This window comes from Anomaloglossus baeobatrachus, chromosome 4 (genome assembly GCF_048569485.1).
Source record: "Anomaloglossus baeobatrachus isolate aAnoBae1 chromosome 4, aAnoBae1.hap1, whole genome shotgun sequence".
Classification (NCBI taxonomy): domain Eukaryota; kingdom Metazoa; phylum Chordata; class Amphibia; order Anura; family Aromobatidae; genus Anomaloglossus; species Anomaloglossus baeobatrachus.
The window spans coordinates 12,667,998-12,693,184 of record NC_134356.1 but is presented as its reverse complement, the minus strand read 5'-3'; the positions used below and the strand labels follow the sequence as shown (position 1 = coordinate 12,693,184).

Below are 25,187 nucleotides of genomic sequence, written 5' to 3'. Positions count from 1 at the left end.
TCCTATGTACAAGAATATAACTACTATAATACTGCTCCTATGTACAGGAATATAACTACTATAATACTGCCCCCTATGTACAAGAATATAACTACTATAATACTGCCCCCTATATACAAGAATATAACTACTATAATACTGCCCCCTATATACAAGAATATAACTACTATAATACTGCCCCCTATGTACAAGAATATAACTACTATAATACTGCCCCCTATATACAAGAATATAACTACTATAATACTGCCCCCTATATACAAGAATATAACTACTATAATACTGCTCCCTATATACAAGAATATAACTACTATAATACTGCCCCTATGTACAAGAATATAACTACTATAATACTGCCCCTATGTACAAGAATATAACTACTATAATACTGCTCCCTATGTACAAGAACATAACTACTATAATACTGCTCCCTATGTACAAGAATATAACTACTATAATACTGCCCCTATGTACAAGAATATAACTACTATAATACTGCCCCCTATATACAAGAATATAACTACTATAATACTGCTCCCTATATACAAGAATATAACTACTATAATACTGCCCCTATGTACAAGAATATAACTACTATAATACTGCCCCTATATACAAGAATATAACTACTATAATACTGCCCCTATATACAAGAATATAACTACTATAATACTGCCCCTATATACAAGAATATAACTACTATAATACTGTCCCCTATATACAAGAATATAACTACTATAATACTGCCCCTATGTACAAGAATATAACTACTATAATACTGCCCCCTATATACAAGAATATAACTACTATAATACTGCTCCCTATATACAAGAATATAACTACTATAATACTGCCCCTATATACAAGAATATAACTACTATAATACTGCCCCTATGTACAAGAATATAACTACTATAATACTGCCCCTATGTACAAGAATATAACTACTATAATACTGCTCCTATGTACAAGAATATAACTACTATAATACTGCCCCTATGTACAAGAATATAACTACTATAATACTGCCCCTATATACAAGAATATAACTACTATAATACTGCCCCCTATGTACAAGACTATAACTACTATAATACTGCTCCTATGTACAAGAATATAACTACTATAATACTGCCCCTATGTACAAATATAGGATATATTTCTCGGGGGTGATGTATATTTCTCGGGGGTGATGTATATGTCTCGGGGGTGATGTATATGTCTCGGGGGTGATGTATATGTCTCGGGGGTGATGTATATGTCTCGGGGGTGATGTATATGTCTCGGGGGTGATGTATATGTCTCGGGGGTGATGTATATTTCTCGGTGGTGATGTATGTTTCGGGGGTGATGTATATTTCTCGGGGTGATGTATATGTCTCGGGGGTGATGTATATTTCTTGGGGTGATGTATATTTCTCGGGGGTGATGTATATGTCTCGGGGGTGATTGTATATGTCTCGGGGGTGATGTATATTTCTCGGGGGTGATGTATATGTCTCGGGGGTGATGTATATTTCTCGCGGGTGATGTATATTTCTCGGTGGTGATGTATGTTTCGGGGGTGATGTATATTTCTCGCGGGTGATGTATATTTCTCGGTGGTGATGTATGTTTCGGGGGTGATGTATATTTCTCGGGGGTGATGTATATTTCTCGGGGGTGATGTATATGTCTCGGGGGTGATGTATATTTCTCGGGGGTGATGTATATGTCTCGGGGGTGATGTATATTTCTCGGGGGTGATGTATATTTCTCGGGGGTGATGTATATTTCTCGGGGGTGATGTATATTTCTCGGGGGTGATGTATATTTCTCGGGGGTGATGTATATTTCTCGGGGGTGATGTATATGTCTCGGGGGTGATGTATATGTCTCGGGGGTGATGTATATTTCTCGCGGGTGATGTATATTTCTCGGTGGTGATGTATGTTTCGGGGGTGATGTATATGTCTCGGGGGTGATGTATATTTCTTGGGGTGATGTATATTTCTCGGGGGTGATGTATATGTCTCGGGGGTGATGTATATGTCTCGGGGGTGATGTATATTTCTTGGGGTGATGTATATTTCTCGGGGGTGATGTATATTTCTCGGGGGTGATGTATATTTCTCGGGGGTGATGTATATGTCTCGGGGGTGATGTATATGTCTCGGGGGTGATGTATATGTCTCGGGGGTGATGTATATTTCTCGGGGGTGATGTATATGTCTCGGGGGTGATGTATATTTCTCGCGGGTGATGTATATTTCTCGGTGGTGATGTATATTTCTCGGTGGTGATGTATATTTCTCGGGGGTGATGTATATGTCTCGGGGTGATGTATATGTCTCGGGGGTGATGTATATGTCTCGGGGGTGATGTATATGTCTCGGGGGTGATGTATATTTCTCGGGGGTGATGTATATTTCTCGGGGGTGATGTATATTTCTCGGGGGTGATGTATATTTCTCGGGGGTGATGTATATTTCTCGGGGGTGATGTATATTTCTCGGGGGTGATGTATATTTCTCGGGGGTGATGTATATTTCTCGGGGGTGATGTATATTTCTCGGGGGTGATGTATGTTTCGGGGGTGATGTTTATTTCTCGGGGGTGATGTATATTTCTCGGGGTGATGTATATGTCTCGGGGGTGATGTATATGTCTCGGGGGTGATGTATATTTCTCGGTGGTGATGTATATTTCTCGGGGGTGATGTATATTTCTCGGGGGTGATGTATATTTCTCGGGGGTGATGTATGTTTCGGGGGTGATGTATATGTCTCGGGGGTGATGTATATGTCTCGGGGGTGATGTATATTTCTCGGTGGTGATGTATATTTCTCGGGGGTGATGTATATTTCTCGGGGTGATGTATATGTCTCGGGGGTGATGTATATTTCTCGGTGGTGATGTATATTTCTCGGGGGTGATGTATATTTCTCGGGGGTGATGTATATTTCTCGGGGGTGATGTATATGTCTCGGGGGTGATGTATATGTCTCGGGGGTGATGTATATGTCTCGGGGGTGATGTATATGTCTCGGGGGTGATGTATATGTCTCGGGGGTGATGTATATTTCTCGGGGGTGATGTATATTTCTCGGGGGTGATGTATATTTCTCGGGGGTGATGTATGTTTCGGGGGTGATGTTTATTTCTCGGGGGTGATGTATATTTCTCGGGGGTGATGTATATTTCTCGGGGGTGATGTATATTTCTCGGGGGTGATGTATATTTCTCGGGGGTGATGTATATTTCTCGGGGGTGATGTATATTTCTCGGGGGTGATGTATATTTCTCGGGGGTGATGTATATTTCTCGGGGGTGATGTATGTTTCGGGGGTGATGTTTATTTCTCGGGGGTGATGTATATTTCTCGGGGTGATGTATATGTCTCGGGGGTGATGTATATGTTTCGGGGGTGATGTATATGTCTCGGGGGTGATGTATATGTCTCGGGGTGATGTATATTTCGGGGGTGATGTATATGTCTCGGGGGTGATGTATATTTCTCGGGGGTGATGTATATGTCTCGGGGGTGATGTATATTTCGGGGGTGATGTATATTTCGGGGGTGATGTATATTTCGGGGGTGATGTATATGTCTCGGGGGTGATGTATATGTCTCGGGGGTGATGTATATGTCTCGGGGGTGATGTATATGTCTCGGGGGTGATGTATATTTCGGGGGTGATGTATATTTCTCGGGGGTGATGTATATTTCTCGGGGGTGATGTATATGTCTCGGGGGTGATGTATATTTCGGGGGTGATGTGTATTTCTCGGGGGTGATGTATATGTCTCGGGGGTGATGTATATGTCTCGGGGGTGATGTATATGTCTCGGGGGTGATGTATATTTCTCGGGGGTGATGTATGTTTCTCGGGGGTGATGTATATGTCTCGGGGGTGATGTATATTTCTCGGGGGTGATGTATATTTCTCGGGGGTGATGTATATTTCTCGGGGGTGATGTATATTTCTCGGGGGTGATGTATATGTCTCGGGGGTGATGTATATGTCTCGGGGGTGATGTATATTTCTCGGGGGTGATGTATATGTCTCGGGGGTGATGTATATTTCTCGCGGGTGATGTATATTTCTCGGTGGTGATGTATGTTTCGGGGGTGATGTATATTTCTCGCGGGTGATGTATATTTCTCGGTGGTGATGTATGTTTCGGGGGTGATGTATATTTCTCGGGGGTGATGTATATTTCTCGGGGGTGATGTATATTTCTCGGGGGTGATGTATATTTCTCGGGGGTGATGTATATGTCTCGGGGGTGATGTATATTTCTCGGGGGTGATGTATATGTCTCGGGGGTGATGTATATTTCTCGGGGGTGATGTATATTTCTCGGGGGTGATGTATATTTCTCGGGGGTGATGTATATGTCTCGGGGGTGATGTATATGTCTCGGGGGTGATGTATATGTCTCGGGGGTGATGTATATTTCTCGCGGGTGATGTATATTTCTCGCGGGTGATGTATGTTTCGGGGGTGATGTATATTTCTCGGGGTGATGTATATGTCTCGGGGGTGATGTATATTTCTTGGGGTGATGTATATTTCTCGGGGGTGATGTATATTTCTCGGGGGTGATGTATATGTCTCGGGGGTGATGTATATGTCTCGGGGGTGATGTATATGTCTCGGGGGTGATGTATATGTCTCGGGGGTGATGTATATGTCTCGGGGGTGATGTATATTTCTCGGGGGTGATGTATATGTCTCGGGGGTGATGTATATTTCTCGCGGGTGATGTATATTTCTCGGTGGTGATGTATGTTTCGGGGGTGATGTATATTTCTCGCGGGTGATGTATATTTCTCGGTGGTGATGTATGTTTCGGGGGTGATGTATATTTCTCGGGGGTGATGTATATTTCTCGGGGGTGATGTATATTTCTCGGGGGTGATGTATATGTCTCGGGGGTGATGTATATGTCTCGGGGGTGATGTATATTTCTCGGGGGTGATGTATATTTCTCGGGGGTGATGTATATTTCTCGGGGGTGATGTATATTTCTCGGGGGTGATGTATATTTCTCGGGGGTGATGTATGTTTCGGGGGTGATGTTTATTTCTCGGGGGTGATGTATATTTCTCGGGGTGATGTATATGTCTCGGGGGTGATGTATATGTCTCGGGGGTGATGTATATGTCTCGGGGGTGATGTATATTTCTCGGTGGTGATGTATATTTCTCGGGGTGATGTATATGTCTCGGGGGTGATGTATATTTCTCGGTGGTGATGTATATTTCTCGGGGTGATGTATATGTCTCGGGGGTGATGTATATTTCTCGGGGGTGATGTATATTTCTCGGGGGTGATGTATATTTCTCGGGGGTGATGTATGTTTCGGGGGTGATGTTTATTTCTCGGGGGTGATGTATATTTCTCGGGGTGATGTATATGTCTCGGGGGTGATGTATATGTCTCGGGGGTGATGTATATTTCTCGGTGGTGATGTATATTTCTCGGGGGTGATGTATATTTCTCGGGGGTGATGTATATTTCTCGGGGTGATGTATATGTCTCGGGGGTGATGTATATTTCTCGGGGGTGATGTATATTTCTCGGGGGTGATGTATATTTCTCGGGGGTGATGTATATTTCTCGGGGGTGATGTATGTCTCGGGGGTGATGTATATTTCTCGGGGGTGATGTATATGTCTCGGGGGTGATGTATATTTCTCGGGGGTGATGTATATTTCTCGGGGGTGATGTATATTTCTCGGGGGTGATGTATATTTCTCGGGGGTGATGTATATTTCTCGGGGGTGATGTATATTTCTCGGGGGTGATGTATGTTTCGGGGGTGATGTATATTTCTCGGGGGTGATGTATATTTCTCGGGGGTGATGTATATTTCTCGGGGGTGATGTATGTTTCGGGGGTGATGTATATGTCTCGGGGGTGATGTATATTTCTCGGGGTGATGTATATGTCTCGGGGGTGATGTATATGTTTCGGGGGTGATGTATATGTCTCGGGGGTGATGTATATGTCTCGGGGGTGATGTATATGTCTCGGGGTGATGTATATTTCTCGGGGGTGATGTATATTTCTCGGGGTGATGTATATTTCGGGGGTGATGTATATGTCTCGGGTGTGATGTATATTTCTCGGGGGTGATGTATATATTTCGGGGGTGATGTATATGTCTCGGGGGTGATGTATATTTCGGGGGTGATGTATATTTCTCGGGGGTGATGTATATGTCTCGGGGGTGATGTATATGTCTCGGGGGTGATGTATATGTCTCGGGGGTGATGTATATTTCTCGGGGGTGATGTATATTTCTCGGTGGTGATGTATATTTCTCGGTGGTGATGTATATTTCTCGGGGTGATGTATATGTCTCGGGGGTGATGTATATGTCTCGGGGGTGATGTATATGTCTCGGGGTGATGTATATTTCTCGGGGGTGATGTATATTTCTCGGGGTGATGTATATTTCGGGGGTGATGTATATGTCTCGGGGGTGATGTATATTTCTCGGGGGTGATGTATATGTCTCGGGGGTGATGTATATTTCGGGGGTGATGTATATGTCTCGGGGGTGATGTATATTTCGGGGGTGATGTATATGTCTCGGGGGTGATGTATATGTCTCGGGGGTGATGTATATGTCTCGGGGGTGATGTATATGTCTCGGGGGTGATGTATATGTCTCGGGGGTGATGTATATGTCTCGGGGGTGATGTATATGTCTCGGGGGTGATGTATATGTCTCGGGGGTGATGTATATGTCTCGGGGGTGATGTATATGTCTCGGGGGTGATGTTTATGTCTCGGGGGTGATGTATATGTCTCGGGGGTGATGTATATGTCTCGGGGGTGATGTTTATGTCTCGGGGGTGATGTATATGTCTCGGGGGTGATGTATATGTCTCGGGGGTGATGTTTATGTCTCGGGGGTGATGTATATGTCTCGGGGGTGATGTTTATGTCTCGGGGGTGATGTATATGTCTCGGGGGTGATGTATATGTCTCGGGGGTGATGTATATGTCTCGGGGGTGATGTATATGTCTCGGGGGTGATGTATATGTCTCGGGGGTGATGTATATGTCTCGGGGGTGATGTTTATGTCTCGGTGGTGATGTATATTTCTCGGGGTGATGTGTGTTTCTCGGGGGTGATGTATATGTCTCGGGGGTGATGTGTATGTCTCGGGGGTGATGTATATGTCTCGGGGGTGATGTATATGTCTCGGGGGTGATGTATATGTCTCGGGGGTGATGTGTATGTCTCGGGGGTGATGTATATGTCTCGGGGGTGATGTATATGTCTCGGGGGTGATGTATATGTCTCGGGGGTGATGTGTATGTCTCGGGGGTGATGTATATGTCTCGGGGGTGATGTATATGTCTCGGGGGTGATGTGTATGTCTCGGGGGTGATGTATATTTCTCGGGGGTGATGTATATGTCTCGGGGGTGATGTATGTTTCTCGGGGGTGATGTATATTTCTCGGGGTGATGTATATTTCGGTGGTGATGTGTATGTCTCGGGGGTGATGTATATGTCTCGGGGGTGATGTATATGTCTCGGGGGTGATGTATATGTCTCGGGGGTGATGTATATTTCTTGGGGGTGATGTATATGTCTCGGGGGTGATGTATATGTCTCGGGGGTGATGTATATGTCTCGGGGGTGATGTGTATGTCTCGGGGGTGATGTATATGTCTCGGGGGTGATGTATATGTCTCGGGGGTGATGTATATGTCTCGGGGGTGATGTGTATGTCTCGGGGGTGATGTATATGTCTCGGGGGTGATGTATATGTCTCGGGGGTGATGTGTATGTCTCGGGGGTGATGTATATTTCTCGGGGGTGATGTATATTTCGGGGGTGATGTATATGTCTCGGGGGTGATGTATATTTCGGGGGTGATGTATATGTCTCGGGGGTGATGTATATGTCTCGGGGGTGATGTATATGTCTCGGGGGTGATGTATATGTCTCGGGGGTGATGTATATGTCTCGGGGGTGATGTATATGTCTCGGGGGTGATGTATATGTCTCGGGGGTGATGTATATGTCTCGGGGGTGATGTATATGTCTCGGGGGTGATGTATATGTCTCGGGGGTGATGTTTATGTCCCGGGGGTGATGTATATGTCTCGGGGGTGATGTATATGTCTCGGGGGTGATGTTTATGTCTCGGGGGTGATGTATATGTCTCGGGGGTGATGTATATGTCTCGGGGGTGATGTTTATGTCTCGGGGGTGATGTATATGTCTCGGGGGTGATGTTTATGTCTCGGGGGTGATGTATATGTCTCGGGGGTGATGTATATGTCTCGGGGGTGATGTATATGTCTCGGGGGTGATGTATATGTCTCGGGGGTGATGTATATGTCTCGGGGGTGATGTATATGTCTCGGGGGTGATGTTTATGTCTCGGTGGTGATGTATATTTCTCGGGGTGATGTGTGTTTCTCGGGGGTGATGTATATGTCTCGGGGGTGATGTGTATTTCTCGGGGGTGATGTATATGTCTCGGGGGTGATGTATATGTCTCGGGGGTGATGTGTATGTCTCGGGGGTGATGTGTATGTCTCGGGGGTGATGTATATGTCTCGGGGGTGATGTATATGTCTCGGGGGTGATGTATATGTCTCGGGGGTGATGTATGTTTCTCGGGGGTGATGTATATTTCTCGGGGTGATGTATATTTCGGTGGTGATGTGTATGTCTCGGGGGTGATGTATATGTCTCGGGGGTGATGTATATGTCTCGGGGGTGATGTGTATGTCTCGGGGGTGATGTATATTTCTCGGGGGTGATGTATATGTCTCGGGGGTGATGTATGTTTCTCGGGGGTGATGTATATTTCTCGGGGTGATGTATATTTCGGTGGTGATGTGTATGTCTCGGGGGTGATGTATATGTCTCGGTGGTGATGTGTATGTCTCGGTGGTGATGTGTATGTCTCGGGGGTGATGTATATGTCTCGGGGGTGATGTATATTTCTCGGGGTGATGTATATGTCTCGGGGGTGATGTATATGTCTCGGGGGTGATGTATATGTCTCGGGGGTGATGTATATGTCTCGGGGGTGATGTATATGTCTCGGGGGTGATGTATATGTCTCGGGGGTGATGTATATTTCTCGGGGGTGATGTATATTTCTCGGGGTGATGTATATGTCTCGGGGGTGATGTATATGTCTCGGGGGTGATGTATATGTCTCGGGGGTGATGTATATGTCTCGGGGGTGATGTATATGTCTCGGGGGTGATGTATATGTCTCGGGGGTGATGTATATTTCTCGGGGTGATGTATATGTCTCGGGGGTGATGTATATGTCTCGGGGGTGATGTATATGTCTCGGGGGTGATGTATATGTCTCGGGGGTGATGTATATGTCTCGGGGGTGATGTATATGTCTCGGGAGTGATGTATATGTCTCGGGGGTGATGTATATGTCTCGGGGGTGATGTATATTTCTCGGGGGTGATGTATATGTCTCGGGGGTGATGTATATGTCTCGGGGGTGATGTATATGTCTCGGGGGTGATGTATATGTCTCGGGGGTGATGTATATGTCTCGGGGGTGATGTATATTTCTCGGGGGTGATGTATATGTCTCGGGGTGATGTTGGGGTGACTGACCCTCGTCTCCCCCCGCCCCCCTCTGTAGGGTAAGGCCGGGTATGTTCCCGCCGGCAGTCATCAGGCCAGAGACAGCGCCCGTTTTCCGCTCTTCCAGTTTGTGGATGAGGAGAAGCTGAGGAGTATAAAGACCTTCGCAGGTGAGTCGTGCTATTATTTCTCAGATTCGGGGCTGCTGGAATTCGGCTGTGGACGTCTCGCAGCTGCGGTTTTGTTACTGAGCAGGAATTTGTGCAGATTCTCGCTCCTTAAGAATTAAGCAGACGAACGCTGGAGATCCGAGACTCCGAATAAGACGTCTCCTGGACTGTGAGGAATCCCTGAGTGTCCCTATGTCTGCTCATATTGTGTCTTATACTCCAGTCACATCCAGAGCTGCGTTCATGGTCCTGATTGTTGTTTGAGTGAATGCAGCTCTGGATGTGACTGGAGTGAAAGACTTGTGGAAAGTAGTCACATTTAAGGAACTTGTCATGTTTATTAAAATATAGAGGTGAAGTGAGATCAAAAAAAGTGTTTGATTCCTGAGGTGATGCCTTGAATGCAGCTCTGGATGTGACTGTAGAACAAGCACTTAAAGGACGATTTTCCAGTGCATTAAATGTTCCTGATTCTCTTCCTGTACATAGCTTGCGATGGTACTTCACCTTTACTTTCTATTCCGGAGCTCCGCCTCCTGGATATATCATTCCTTAGCTCCGCCTCCTGGACAATACATCCAATCAGATCCTGCCATGTTAACACTTATTGGGGTCCCCACCATAGATAATGTCTGCTTCTCTTTCCCCCCCTTTTTAGCCTTCATTTCCCTTCTGGACAATTACGAGATGTCTACAGGGGTGGCCGAAGTTGTGACCGCAGAGGAAATCGCCGAAATGAACCGGTTTCTGGACGCCGTCCTGGAGACTAAAGTGATGAAGGTGAATCTGAAGTCTGCTTCATTTACTCGTCATCTTACAAATGTTGAGATCTTGGAGACCTCTGCTGCGGTCAGTAAATCTCGAGGATGAAGCTCAGGGGTTGTTGCAGCTGTACAAAGCGCAGCTCATAGACGGCGCCGGCCGCCATTCACTGACCGCAGCACAGAGACCACGCCGGCCGCCATTCACTGACCGCAGCACAGAGACCGCGCCGGCCGCCATTCACTGACCGCAGCACAGAGACCACGCCGGCCGCCATTCACTGACCGCAGCACAGAGACCGCGCTGGCCGCCAGTCACTGACCGCAGCACAGAGACCGCGCCGGCCGCCATTTACTGACCGCAGCACAGAGACCACGCCGGCCACCATTCACTGACCGCAGCACAGAGACCGCGCTGGCCGCCAGTCACTGACCGCAGCACAGAGACCGCGCCGGCCGCCATTCACTGACCGCAGCACAGAGACCGCGCCGGCCACCATTCACTGACCGCAGCACAGAGACCGCGCCGGCCGCCATTCACTGACCGCAGCACAGAGACCGCGCTGGCCGCCAGTCACTGACCGCAGCACAGAGACCGCGCCGGCCGCCATTCACTGACCGCAGCACAGAGACCGCGCCGGCCACCATTCACTGACCGCAAACAGAGGCGTGGTGTAATACAGGAGGGAAAGGGCTAGAACTGTGTATTGTATAAAGGCTGATATTCATATTACTGGACTTGTCCTGAGGGGAGCGGCCAAATATGAGGAGGTGGGGTTTAGCCTGAGGGGAGGGACCAGCCTGAGGAGGGGAACTTTCAGAGAAGGGTGACCCTAAAGAGGTGGAGGCAACCCTGAGGTGTGGTTCCGGGAAGCGCCAACCCTGAGGTGCGATTTTGGGAAGCGCAAACCCCTGAGGAGGTGTGGTTTTGGGAAGCGCCAACCCCTGAGGAGGTGTGGTTTTGGGAAGTGCCAACCCCTGAGGAGGTGGAGCCAACCCTGAGGAGGTGTGGTTTCGGAACCACCAAAACTGAGGAGGTGTTGCTTACTATGAGGAAGTGGAGATAACCCTGAGGCAAAAAGAGAATCTTGAGGAGGAAAGGGTTACCCTAATGGGAGAAGTAAACAGATTGGAGGTATGGGTTAGACTGAGGGGAGGGACCAAACTGACGAGGTGGGTTTTGTGAACGGCCAACCCTGAGGAGGTGGAGCTTATCCTGAAGGATGGTCTTTGAGTAGGTGGGGTTTACCTTAATGGGAGGGGCCAGCAGAGTGGAGGTGTGGTTCATCCTGAGCTCTTTTATGACAGGCTAATCCTGAGGAGGTGGAGCTAACTCTGAGGATTTGGCGGACCTTGAGGCGGTAGGGATTACCCTAAGAGGAGAGGCCATCAAAGTGGAGGTGTGGTTTACCCTGAGTGGAGGGACCAACTTGAAGTGGGGTTTTGTGAAGAGGTGGAGCTAAATCTTTTTGGGGGCTACAGTTTGGGGGGGGCCACGAGTGGAGGTGAAGTTTTAGGATGAGCCAACCCTGATGAGGTGGAGTTAGCGCTAAGGGGTGGAGTCAACTCAGAGGAGGTGGAAAAATCAGCTATAAGGTGATGGCGCTAAGTTGGGGGAGGAGGAGCTAAGCCTGAGCAGGCGGAGTTAACCCTTTGTGTTGCATTGCAGATTACTCATGAATATCTGGTCAGGAAAAAATGGTCAAAACCGAGCGTGAAAGACTTCAAATCTCAGTTGTACAATATCTGGTTCCAGCTGTACAGCCGGGGGTCGGGGAAGGGGTGAGTACAGGGGTCTGCGCCCTTCAATAGTTAATGAGAATCTGGCACTTACTACAAACAGCTGAATTCCTTGTAGAAATCCCTGCGCTCCTGATTCTGCCGCTGTTATCAGTTTTGCTCTGCGTCGCTCCCTTGTGGAGATATTCACATTTGTCTCTTCTAGAGCGCCCAGTTGGTCTCTATGTAGAGATTTCACAGTCTTTGGGGGGCGTGTAAACTTTCACCCCTCCCTCCTAGACACAGCCAATCACCGCTTAGCAGCTGATCTAGCAGTCTGGCAGTCTCTGCGCTGTGATTGGCTGTATCTGGGAGGGAGGAGTTATAGCACACGCCCCCAGAGAAGACTCTGAACAGACGCTCAGTTGCGCTACAAGCAGAGATTCCTCATACTGCGCTCGGAGGGAACTAATGTGAATATCTCTGCAATGGAGGGGCGCAGCACAAAACGGAAAACAGCGACAGAATCAGGGGGGCTCAGGGAATCTTTTCTTATATGTTTGCAGCCCTGATTCGTGTGGCTTTGAGCACGTATTTGTGGGGGAATCGAAGCGCGGTCAGGAGATCATGGGGCTCCACAACTGGGTCCAGTTCTACCTCCAGGAGAAGAGGAACAACATCGACTATAAAGGGTTTGTCGGCCGTCAACACAAGAGCCGGGTAAGGACTGGGGTCCCCGGACCCCGGCAGACATGTCTAGATATTAGTCCTGGTGGTCCCGCTGACGTCTCCCCTCCTCCGCAGCCCGATGAAGACGACCAGGTGCTGAACCTGCAGTTCAGCTGGAAAGACCTGGTGAAGCCGGTGGGGAGCAGCTTCATCGGGGTCAGCCCTGAGTTTGAGGTCGCCGTCTACACCATCGTCTTCCTCATGTCCCAGGAGAAGACCACCAAAGAGATCATCCGCGTGGAGGAGTACGAGCTGCAACTGGTGGTGAACCGGCACGGGCGCTACATCGGCACCGCGTACCCCGTCCTGCTGAGCAGCAACAACCCCGACCTGTACTGACCCCAGAGTGTCCGCCGGGTCCTAGCGCAGCTTCTCATAGACTCTATGTAGCAACTCCTCAGCCACGCTCAGATCTCTGCTTGCTGTCAGTGAATAGCACTAATCCATGTTACCTTATACATTGTAACGAGCCAGGACAGGACATGTTTGCCAGAATTCTAACAAACCCTCAGCTCTGAGAATATCCCTACTGACTGACAGCAAGCAGAGGTCTTCAGCTGACTGACAGCAAGCAGAGATATTCAGCTGACTGACAGCAAGCAGAGATATTCAGCTGACTGACAGCAAGCAGAGATATTCAGCCTACTGACAGCAATCAGATCCTAATCTGCAGAATTTCTCCTTTTAGACTGATTAATCTTTGTTTACAGAAGACTGGACATTCCCTTTTAATTCATTGCAGGAATTGAGCAATTAAAGGGGTTTTCCGGACGGTGGCGTCCAGCGGTGACCGTGCGATCCTGTGCGGACCCCGCGCGCCGTCCTGTGCTCGGCCCTTCACTCCTCATCATCCTCTGAAGGAAGTTTCAGCTTTTTACTGTGATTTACTTATTGTTGTTATTATTTTTCTTGCGAATATTTGTAAATTTTGATGTCTCTCATTTCAAGTTAATAAAATCCATGAAACTTTGTATTTGCAGCGATACTATGTGACCGGCGCTATAAAAAACACTAGAGGGCGCCGCTGCTCCCTGTTATACCAGCAGCAGCCACTAGAGGTCACTGCAGACCATGGATGGAGTGTTATACTAGGAGCAGCCACTAGAGGTCACTGCAGACCATGGATGGAGTGTTATACTAGGAGCAGCCACTAGAGGGCACTGCAGACCATGGATGGATTGTTATACCAGCAGCAGCCACTAGAGGTCACTGCAGACCATAGTCGGAGTGTTATACTAGGAGCAGCCACTAGAGGGCACTGCAGACCATAGATGGATTGTTATACTAGGAGCGGCCACTAGAGGTCACTGCAGACCATAGATGGAGTGTTATACTAGAAGCAGCCACTAGAGGGCACTGCAGACCATAGATGGAGTGTTATACCAGCAGCAGCCACTAGAGGGCACTGCAGACCATAGATGGAGTGTTATACCAGCAGCAGCCACTAGAGGTCACTGCAGACCATGGATGGAGTGTTATACTAGGAGCAGCCACTAGAGGGCACTGCAGACCATAGATGGAGTGTTATACCAGCAGCAGCCACTAGAGGTCACTGCAGACCATGGATGGAGTGTTATACTAGGAGCAGCCACTAGAGGTCACTGCAGACCATAGATGGAGTGTTATACTAGAAGCAGCCAATAGAGGGCACTGCAGACCATAGATGGAGTGTTATACCAGCAGCAGCCACTAGAGGTCACTGCAGACCATGGATGGAGTGTTATACTAGGAGCAGCCACTAGAGGTCACTGCAGACCATAGACTGAGTGTTATACTAGGAGCGGCCACTAGAGGTCACTGCAGACCATAGACGGAGTGTTATACTAGGAGCGGCCTCTAGAGGTCACTGCAGACCATAGATGGATTGTTATACTAGGAGCGGCCACTAGAGGTCACTGCAGACCATAGATGGAGTGTTATACTAGGAGCAGCCACTAGAGGTCACTGCACACCATGGATGGAGTGTTATACTAGAAGCAGCCACTAGAGGCCACTGCAGACCATAGATGGAGTGTTATACTAGAAGCAGCCACTAGAGGGCACTGCAGAACATAGATGGAGTGTTATACTAGGAGCAGCCACTAGAGGTCACTGCAGACCATAGATGGAGTGTTATACTAGGGGCAGCCACTAGAGGTCACTGCAGACCATAGTCGGAGTGTTATACTAGGAGCGGCCACTAGAGGTCACTGCAGACCATAGATGGATTGTTATACTAGGAGCGGCCACTAGAGGTCACTGCAGACCATAGATGGAGTGTTATACTAGAAGCAGCCACTAGAGGGCACTGCAGACCATAGATGGAGTGTTATACTAGGAGCAGCCACTAGAGGTCACTGCAGACCATAGATGGAGTGTTATACTAGGAGCGGCCACTAGAGGTCACTGCAGACCATAGATGGATTGTTATACTAGGAGCGGCCACTAGAGGTCACTGCAGACCATAGATGGAGTGTTATACTAGGAGCAGCCACTAGAGGGCACTGCAGACCATAGATGGAGTGTTATACTAGGAGCGGCCACTAGAGGTCACTGCAGACCATGGATGGAGTGTTATACTAGAAGCAGCCACTAGAGGTCACTGCAGACCATAGATGGAGTGTTATACTAGAAGCAGCCACTAGAGGGCACTGCAGACCATGGATAGTGTTATACTAGGAGCGGCCACTAGAGGTCACTGCAGACCATAGATGGAGTGTTATACCAGCAGCAGCCACTAGAGGTCACTGCAGACCATGGATGGAGTGTTATACTAGGAGCAGCCACTAGAGGTCACTGCAGACCATAGATGGAGTGTTATACTAGGAGCGGCCACTAGAGGTCACTGCAGACCATAGATGGATTGTTATACTAGGAGCGGCCACTAGAGGTCACTGCAGACCATAGATGGAGTGTTATACTAGGAGCAGCCACTAGAGGGCACTGCAGACCATAGATGGAGTGTTATACTAGGAGCGGCCACTAGAGGTCACTGCAGACCATAGATGGATTGTTATACCAGCAGCAGCCACTAGAGGTCACTGCAGACCATGGATGGAGTGTTATACTAGGAGCAGCCACTAGAGGTCACTGCAGACCATAGATGGAGTGTTATACTAGGAGCAGCCACTAGAGGGCACTGCAGACCATAGATGGAGTGTTATACTAGGAGCGGCCACTAGAGGTCACTGCAGACCATAGATGGATTGTTATACTAGGAGCAGCCACTAGAGGGCACTGCAGACCATAGATGGATTGTTATACTAGGAGCAGCTACTAGAGGCCACTGCAGACCATGGATGGATTGTTATACTAGGAGCAGCCACTAGAGGGCACTGCAGACCATAGATGGATTGTTATACTAGCAGCAGCCACTAGAGGGCACTGCAGACCATAGATGGAGTGTTATACTAGAAGCAGCCACTAGAGGTCACTGCAGACCATAGATGGATTGTTATACTAGAAGCAGCCACTAGAGGTCACTGCAGACCATAGATGGATTGGTATACTAGGAGCAGCTACTAGAGGCCACTGCAGACCATGGATGGATTGTTATACTAGGAGCAGCCACTAGAGGGCACTGCAGACCATAGATGGATTGTTATACTAGCAGCAGCCACTAGAGGGCACTGCAGACCATAGATGGATTGTTATACTAGGAGCAACCACTAGAGGGCACTGCAGACCATAGATGGATTGGTATACTAGGAGCAGCTACTAGAGGCCACTGCAGACCATGGATGGATTGTTATACTAGGAGCAGCCACTAGAGGGCACTGCAGACCATAGATGGATTGTTATACTAGAAGCAGCCACTAGAGGTCACTGCAGACCATAGATGGAGTGTTATACTAGGAGCAACCACTAGAGGGCACTGCAGACCATAGATGGATTGTTATACTAGGAGCAGCTACTAGAGGCCACTGCAGACCATGGATGGATTGTTATACTAGGAGCAGCCACTAGAGGCCACTGCAGACCATGGATGGATTGTTATACTAGGAGCAGCCACTAGAGGGCACTGCAGACCATAGATGGATTGTTATACTAGCAGCAGCCACTAGAGGGCACTGCAGACCATAGATGGAGTGTTATATTAGCAGCAGCCACTAGAGGCCACTGCAGACCATGGATGGAGTGTTATACTAGCAGCAGCCACTAGAGGGCACTGCAGACCATAGATGGAGTGTTATACTAGGAGCAGCCACTAGAGGGCACTGCAGACCATAGATGGATTGTTATACTAGGAGCAGCTACTAGAGGCCACTGCAGACCATAGATGGAGTGTTATACTAGCAGCAGCCACTAGAGGCCACTGCAGACCATAGATGGAGTGTTATACTAGGAGCAGCCACTAGAGGGCACTGCAGACCATAGATGGAGTGTTATACTACAGCAGCCACTAGAGGGCACTGCAGACCATAGATGGAGTGTTATACTAGGAGCAGCCACTAGAGGGCACTGCAGACCATAGATGGAGTGTTATACTACAGCAGCCACTAGAGGGCACTGCAGACCATAGATGGAGTGTTATACTAGCAGCAGCCACTAGAGGTCACTGCAGACCATAGATGGATTGTTATACTACAGCAGCCACTAGAGGGCACTGCAGACCATGGATGGAGTGTTATACTAGGAGCGGCCACTAGAGGGCACTGCAGACCATGGATGGTTATACTAGCAGCAGCCACTAGAGGTCACTGCAGACCATAGATGGAGTGTAATACTAGGAGCGGCCACTAGAGGGCACTGCAAACCATAGATGAATTGTTATACTAGCAGCAGCCACTAGAGGTCACTGCAGACCATAGATGGAGTGTTATACTAGAAGCGGCCACTAGAGGCCACTGCAGACCATGGATGGATTGTTATACTAGGAGCGGCCACTAGAGGGCACTGCAGACCATAGACGGAGTGTTATACTAGGAGCGGCCACTAGAGGTCACTGCAGACCATAGATGGAGTGTTATACTAGGAGCAGCCACTAGAGGTCACTGCAGACCATGGATGGAGTGTTATACTAGGAGCAGCCACTAGAGGTCACTGCAGACCATAGATGGATTGTTATACTAGGAGCAGCCACTAGAGGCCACTGCAGACCATGGATGGATTGTTATACTAGGAGCAGCCACTAGAGGGCACTGCAGACCATGGATGGATTGTTATACTAGGAGCAGCTACTAGAGGCCACTGCAGACCATAGATGGATTGTTATACTAGCAGCAGCCACTAGAGGGCACTGCAGACCATAGATGGAGTGTTATACTAGAAGCAGCCACTAGAGGTCACTGCAGACCATAGATGGATTGTTATACTAGAAGCAACCACTAGAGGTCACTGCAGACCATGGATGGAGTGTTATACTAGGAGCAGCCACTAGAGGTCACTGCAGACCATAGATAGAGTGTTATACTAGGAGCAGCCACTAGAGGGCACTGCAGACCATAGATGGATTGTTATACTAGGAGCAGCTACTAGAGGCCACTGCAGACCATGGATGGATTGTTATACTAGGAGCAGCCACTAGAGGGCACTGCAGACCATGGATGGATTGTTATACTAGGAGCAGCTACTAGAGGCCACTGCAGACCATAGATGGATTGTTATACTAGCAGCAGCCACTAGAGGGCACTGCAGACCATAGATGGAGTGTTATACTAGAAGCAGCCACTAGAGGTCACTGCAGACCATAGATGGATTGTTATACTAGAAGCAGCCACTAGAGGTCACTGCAGACCATAGATGGATTGTTATACTAGGAGCAGCCACTAGAGGGCACTGCAGACCATAGATGGATTGTTATACTAGGAGCAGCCACTAGAGGGCACTGCAGACCATGGATGGAGTGTTATACTAGGAGCGGCCACTAGAGGTCACTGCAGACCATAGATGGAGTGTTATACTAGGAGCAGCCACTAGAGGTCACTGCAGACCATAGACGGAGTGTTATACTAGCAGCAGCCACTAGAGGTCACTGCAGACCATGGATGGAGTGTTATACTAGGAGCGGCCACTAGAGGGCACTGCAGACCATGGATGGAGTGTTATACTAGGAGCGGCCACTAAAGGGCACTGCAGACCATAGATGGAGTGTTATACTAGGAGCGGCCACTAGAGGGCACTGCAGACCATAGATGGAGTGTTATACTAGCAGCAGCCACTAGAGGTCACTGCAGACCATAGATGGAGTGTTATACTAGGAGCGGCCACTAGAGGGCACTGCAGACCATAGATGGAGTGTTATACTAGAAGCGGCCACTAGAGGGCACTGCAGACCATAGATGGAGTGTTATACTAGGAGCGGCCACTAGAGGTCACTGCAGACCATAGACGGAGTGTTATACTAGGAGCGGCCACTAGAGGTCACTGCAGACCATAGATGGAGTGTTATACTAGGAGCAGCCACTAGAGGTCACTGCAGACCATGGATGGAGTGTTATACTAGGAGCAGCCACTAGAGGGCACTGCAGACCATAGATGGAGTGTTATACTAGGAGCAGCCACTAGAGGGCACTGCAGACCATGGATGGAGTGTTATACCAGAAGCAGCCACTAGAGGGCACTGCAGACCAAGGATGAATTGTTATACTAGGAGCAGCCACTAGAGGTCACTGCAGACCATGGATGGAGTGTTATACTAGCAGCAGCCACTAGAGGGCACTGCAGACCATGGATGGAGTGCTATACTAGCAGCAGCCACTAGAGGTCACTGCAGACCATGGATGGAGTGTTATACTAGGAGCGGCCACTAGAGGTCACTGCAGACCATAGTCGGAGTGTTATACTAGGAGCAGCCACTAGAGGTCACTGCAGACCATGGATGGAGTGTTATCCCAGCAGCAGCCACTAGTGGTCACTGCAGAGCATGGATAGTGTTATACCAGCAGCAGCCACTAGAGGTCACTGCAGATAATGGTTGAAGCTGTGCTGCACTCACTGGCCACTAGAGGTCACTGCAGATAATGGTTGAAGCTGTGCTGCACTCACTGGCCACTAGAGGTCACTGCAGATAATGGTTGAAGCTGTGCTGCACTCACTGGCCACTAGAGGTCACTGCAGATAATGGTTGAAGCTGTGCTGCAATCTTTGGCCACTAGAGGTCGCTGCATATGACGGATATTTTTTTTTTTTCCTGGGCAGTCGGTGGCCTCTGCTGTTGTGGACGCCGGTTATAGCTTCTGCGGGGGCGGTCAGATAATGTCCCTCTGAGGCAATTTCCTGCCCTGGAGGAGATAAGCGGCGCCCCCGACCTCCGCTCGTCTCCCACCTGCGCTCATTAATCCTTATCGCGGCTGCGGGGCCGGAGATTTCTGGTTTCACAACAGATTTTACGATCCCATAAACATATTGCTGCACCTTAAACCCGCCATTATGGGAATTCACATATCCGCCCCCGGAGTGAGCGCGGATTCCACCAGCGCTGTATATACAGCGTATATATATATACACCCTCATGAAAGGCGTGTTGACTTTTTTTTATTGATTTTATTGGATGTAAAAAAATGAAACAACTCTTTATGGTCTCGATGAAATGTAATAAAACATTAAATAATTCTTCCCGTTTTGTGTACGCAGCTCCTACGACAAACAATGTGACGCTCCCTTCCTCTTATTGATGACAGGCGGGAGTGGAGCAGCGAGGACCATCAAATACAAGGAGGATCCATAGCTCTGCATAGGGGCTGCATACCGACGCAATATTTTAATAATCGATAAAAAAAATAATAATGTTGCAAAAGTTTACACACCCTTATATAATGACTCTGCATTGGTCATACATGTATGTGAAAAGTTGGATTAAGACCCCCCCAGAATTTCAAATACAGTTGCGGCATGAAAAGTATTCATACCCCTGGATACATTTTGGGTTACAAAGGGTGAAAATGGGCAATCAGTAATAACCGCTAAAGAATGACAATAAATCAGTTCTCATCGAATATAAAAGGAAATATTGGAGAAAAAACGTGAACGTCCCAGTTATTTGGGGTCACAGTCATTTTTGCAATTGGGGTACATTAAAACTTTTCTTTGTTTGGCTTTTCCAGGCTTTTGTTTTCGTGCCCATGCCATTTTGATGAGTTCTGGAGACATAAATCAGCTGAGAGGAGCCAGATAAGAATATTACAGAATTCCTGGCAGAACGAGCTCACTGACACATTCTCAGTTAACTCCTACTGGCAGAATGAGCTCACTGACACATTCTCAGGTAACTCCTACTGGCAGAATGAGCTCACTGACACATTCTCAGTTAACTCCTACAGGCAGAATGAGCTCACTGACTTATTATCACTTAACTCATACAGGCAGAATGAGCTCACTGACACATTCTCATTTAACTCCTACTGGCAGAATGAGCTCACTGACATATTCTCAGTTAACTCCTACTGGCAGAATGAGCTCACTGACATATTCTCAGTTAACTCCTACTGGCAGAATGAGGTCACTAATATATTCTCAGAACTCCTACAGGCAGAATGAGCTCACTGACTTATTATCACTTAACTCATACAGGCAGAATGAGCTCACTGACACGTTCTCAGTTAACTCCTACTGGCAGAATGAGCTCACTGACACATTCTCAGTTAACTCCTACTGGCAGAATGAGCTCACTAATATATTCTCAGAACTTATACAGGCAGAATGAGCTCAGTGACATATTCTCAGAACTCATACAAGCAGCATGAGCTCACTGAAATATTCTCAGTTAATTCCTACAGGCAGAATGAGCTCACTGACACATTCTCAGTTAACTCCTACAATTAGAATGGGCTCACTGACACATAATCAGTTAACTCCTACAGCCAACTCAATAAATTCAACTGTAAAAATGATTTTTACCCTCGAATACATGCAGTTAATTTAACAAAAATAGCCTCCAAAGGATGAGAAACCCTTTAAAAGGATGTGATTATTTTTGCAAAACTGGATAGGAAACCATATGCCAAGGAGCGTAATCCCCACAGGTTGACGTTCGGGTGGTCGTTGCCAGAAGTGCCTCTTACTCGCTGACATGGAGGGAGCGCATACTTCTGCCTCTCGTTAGCGAGCACTAATTGTATTGATTATACATTACGACACACTCATTTCTTTTCACTTTAACATAATCAAAGTCATTTTTTCCAGAGCAATGTCCAGGGGCGTGAAGACTTTTATAGCTTGGTAAATAGAGAAAATCTCTTTAATTATGCCACGCAGCCAATACTGCAAAAATGTTCCATTCCCCCCGCCGATACAGGACGGGGCGACGCGATCATCAGGTTGTATCTGTGCTGTTAGTTTTTCCAGGGTGCACAAATATTTGCAATTACAGGAGTCTGCGTCTAGATTTGCAACCAAGGGGAATAAAGGGAAACCCCAGAGCGGGTTCTGTGTGCGCCGCTACATAGACGACGTGCTTTTTTGTTAGTTTGCAACAAGCCCCGGCGGATCGCCCATGACTATCAATGGTGGCCCCTGAGGAGCATATTGTGATCTGAGGCTTCCCAGAACTATAGGGACATGATGCGATATAGATATACAGTATATTGCAAAAGTGAGTACACCTCTCACCTTTCTGTACATTTTTCATTGTATCTTTACATGTGACAACACTGAACATCTGACCCTGTGATACAATGTGCAGTGTCCGTGCGCAACTTGTATAAATAACTCATCACAGCCATCTAAACCGCTGGCAACAAACGTGAGTACACCCCTAAGTGAAAATGGCCAAATTCTGCCCAAAGTGTTTCCTGCACATCCTTCCCTCTCTAGGGTCTGGAGGTCACTGGAGCTTCACAGGAGCCGCTGGATCCTCTTCATCCTCCATGATGACATCCCAGAGCTGGTGGATGTTATAGACCTTCCCTTCTCCATCTTCTGTCTGAGGAGGACCCACAGATGCTCCATAGGGTTTAGGTCTGGAGACGCTCGGCCGGTCCAGCACCTTTATCCTCAGTTTCTGTAGCGAGGCAGTGGGGATCTCGGAGGTGTTTGGGGTCGTTATCATGTTGGAATATGAAGGGAGGGGATCCTGCTCTGCTTCAGTATGTCACAGGACATGTTGGCACACATGGTGGCCTCAATGAACTCCCCACATCTGGCAGTTCTCATGCAGCCCCAAATCATGACCCTCCACCACCATGCTTGACTGTAGGCAGGACACACTTGTCTTTGTGCTCCTCACCTGGAGCCACCAAACGAGCTGACACCATCTGCACCAAATAAGTTTATCTTGGTCTCATCAGAGCACAGATAAGGAATAACGTTTGGAACACCATTCTAAGTCTGAACTGGGTGCAAAAACCTAAAAAAACATCACTATGGGGAGATAAGGTATGCACACCAGTGACTATGTAAGGGGAATACATGGAATAGCAGAAACTGCTGTGTGAATACTGACATGAAAAATCCAATAGCTATATGTAAGAGTGAAAATGTGAAAAATGGAATCTGCATTACTGCCATGAACATATGAATCAAGAGAAATTTAGCTACTGAATTGATCAATGCAATAGAGCCCCAACACTACGCCAAAGTATTTCTCTACGTTTTTTTAGGTTTTTGCACCCAGTTCAGACTTAGAATGGTGTTCCAAACGTTATTCCTATTTGTTAGTATTTTTTCGTTTGTGAACCCTCCCCATACACACCTATTGCCAATCCATATCATACGCATAAATAGCCTGGGTCTTAGCTTCCCATACACGGTAACTGCATGAGAGGACACACACGAGCTAGGGACCCCAACGTAGAGAAATACTTTGGCGTAGTGTTGGGGTCTATTGCATTGATCAATTCAGTAGCTAAATTTCTCTTGATTCATATGTTCATGGCAGTAATGCAGGTTCCATTTTTCACATTTTCACTCTTACATATAGCTATTGGATTTTTCAGGCCAGTATTCACACAGCGGTTTCTGCTATTTCATGTATTCCCCTTACATAGTCGCTGGTGTGCATAGATCATCAGTGTTGTCCAAGGAAAAGGGATACAATATTTACAAAACCGTGATGGGGTGTACTCACTTTTCTGATATACTGGTAGACAGATATGATAACGTTCTGGTCATGTAGGGTATAAATACATTGTTAACAACAACCATATTCTTAACGCCTCAATGTGACGCCATTTACAGCCGCCATAAAGTGAGAATGAGATATTCTTCAGTAATTTAAAAGCAAAAATGGTAAGCTAGAATAACAGGCGGCCATAAAAGACTTGTCTCCATCTGAAGGACGAATCAACTGAATACCTACCTATATGTGAAGGACATCCCATCTGAAGACTTATCTACATCCAAAGGACATCCCATCTGAAGACTTGTCTACATCCAAAGGACATCCCATCTGAAGACTTGTCTACATCCAAAGGACATCCCATCTGAAGACTTGTCTACATCCAAAGGACATCCCATCTGAAGACTTGTCTGCATCCAAAGGACATCCCATCTGAGAAGACTTGTCTACATCTGAAGGACATCTTATCCGAAGACTTGTCTACATCTGAAGGACATTTTATCTGAAGACTTTTCTACATCTGAAGGACATCTTATCCGAAGACTTGTCTACATCTGAAGGACATTTTATCTGAAGACTTTTCTACATCTGAAGGACATCTTATCCGAAGACTTGTCTACATCTGAAGGACATTTTATCTGAAGACTTTTCTACATCTGAAGGACATTTTATCTGAAGACTTGTCTACATCTGAAGAACACTCATTTGAAGACTTGTCTACATCTGAAGGACATCTTATCCAGTGACTTGTCTACATCTGAAGGACATCTTATCCGGAGACTTGTCTACATCTGAAGGACATCTTATCTGAAGACTTGTCTATATCTGAAGGACATCTCATCTAAATACATGTCTACATCTGAAGGACATCTTATCCGAAGACTTGTCTACATCTGAAGGACATCTTATCTGAAGACTTGTCTACATCCGAAGGACATCTTATCCGAAGACTTGTCTACATCTGAAGGACATCTTATCCGAAGACCTTTCTACATCTGAAGGACATTTTATCTGAAGACTTTTCTACATGTGAAGGACATCTTATCCGAAGACTTGTCTATATCTGAAGGACATCTCATCTAAATAGATGTCTACATCTGAAGGACATCTTATCCGGAGACTTGTCTACATCTGAAGGACATCTTATCTGAAGACTTGTCTGCATCCGAAGGACATCTTATCCGAAGACTTGTCTATATCTGAAGGACATCTTATCCGGTGACTTGTCTACATCTGAAGGACATCTTATCCG

At 47.2% G+C, this 25,187-nt stretch overlaps 1 protein-coding gene across 1 annotated transcript in view; it reads left to right on the top strand.

The window, feature by feature from the left end:
* Positions 1-13,931, top strand: part of LOC142300962 (poly(U)-specific endoribonuclease-like) — a 55,799-nt gene extending 41,868 nt beyond the window's left edge. The window contains exons 3-7 of the mRNA XM_075341985.1: positions 9,640-9,751; positions 10,410-10,531; positions 12,182-12,294; positions 12,798-12,951; positions 13,036-13,931. Of these exons, the coding sequence (XP_075198100.1) occupies positions 9,640-9,751; positions 10,410-10,531; positions 12,182-12,294; positions 12,798-12,951; positions 13,036-13,299 (765 nt within the window). The 3' untranslated portion in view covers positions 13,300-13,931. The remainder of the gene's footprint in view (positions 1-9,639; positions 9,752-10,409; positions 10,532-12,181; positions 12,295-12,797; positions 12,952-13,035) is intronic.
* Positions 13,932-25,187: the final 11,256 nt, after the last annotated feature.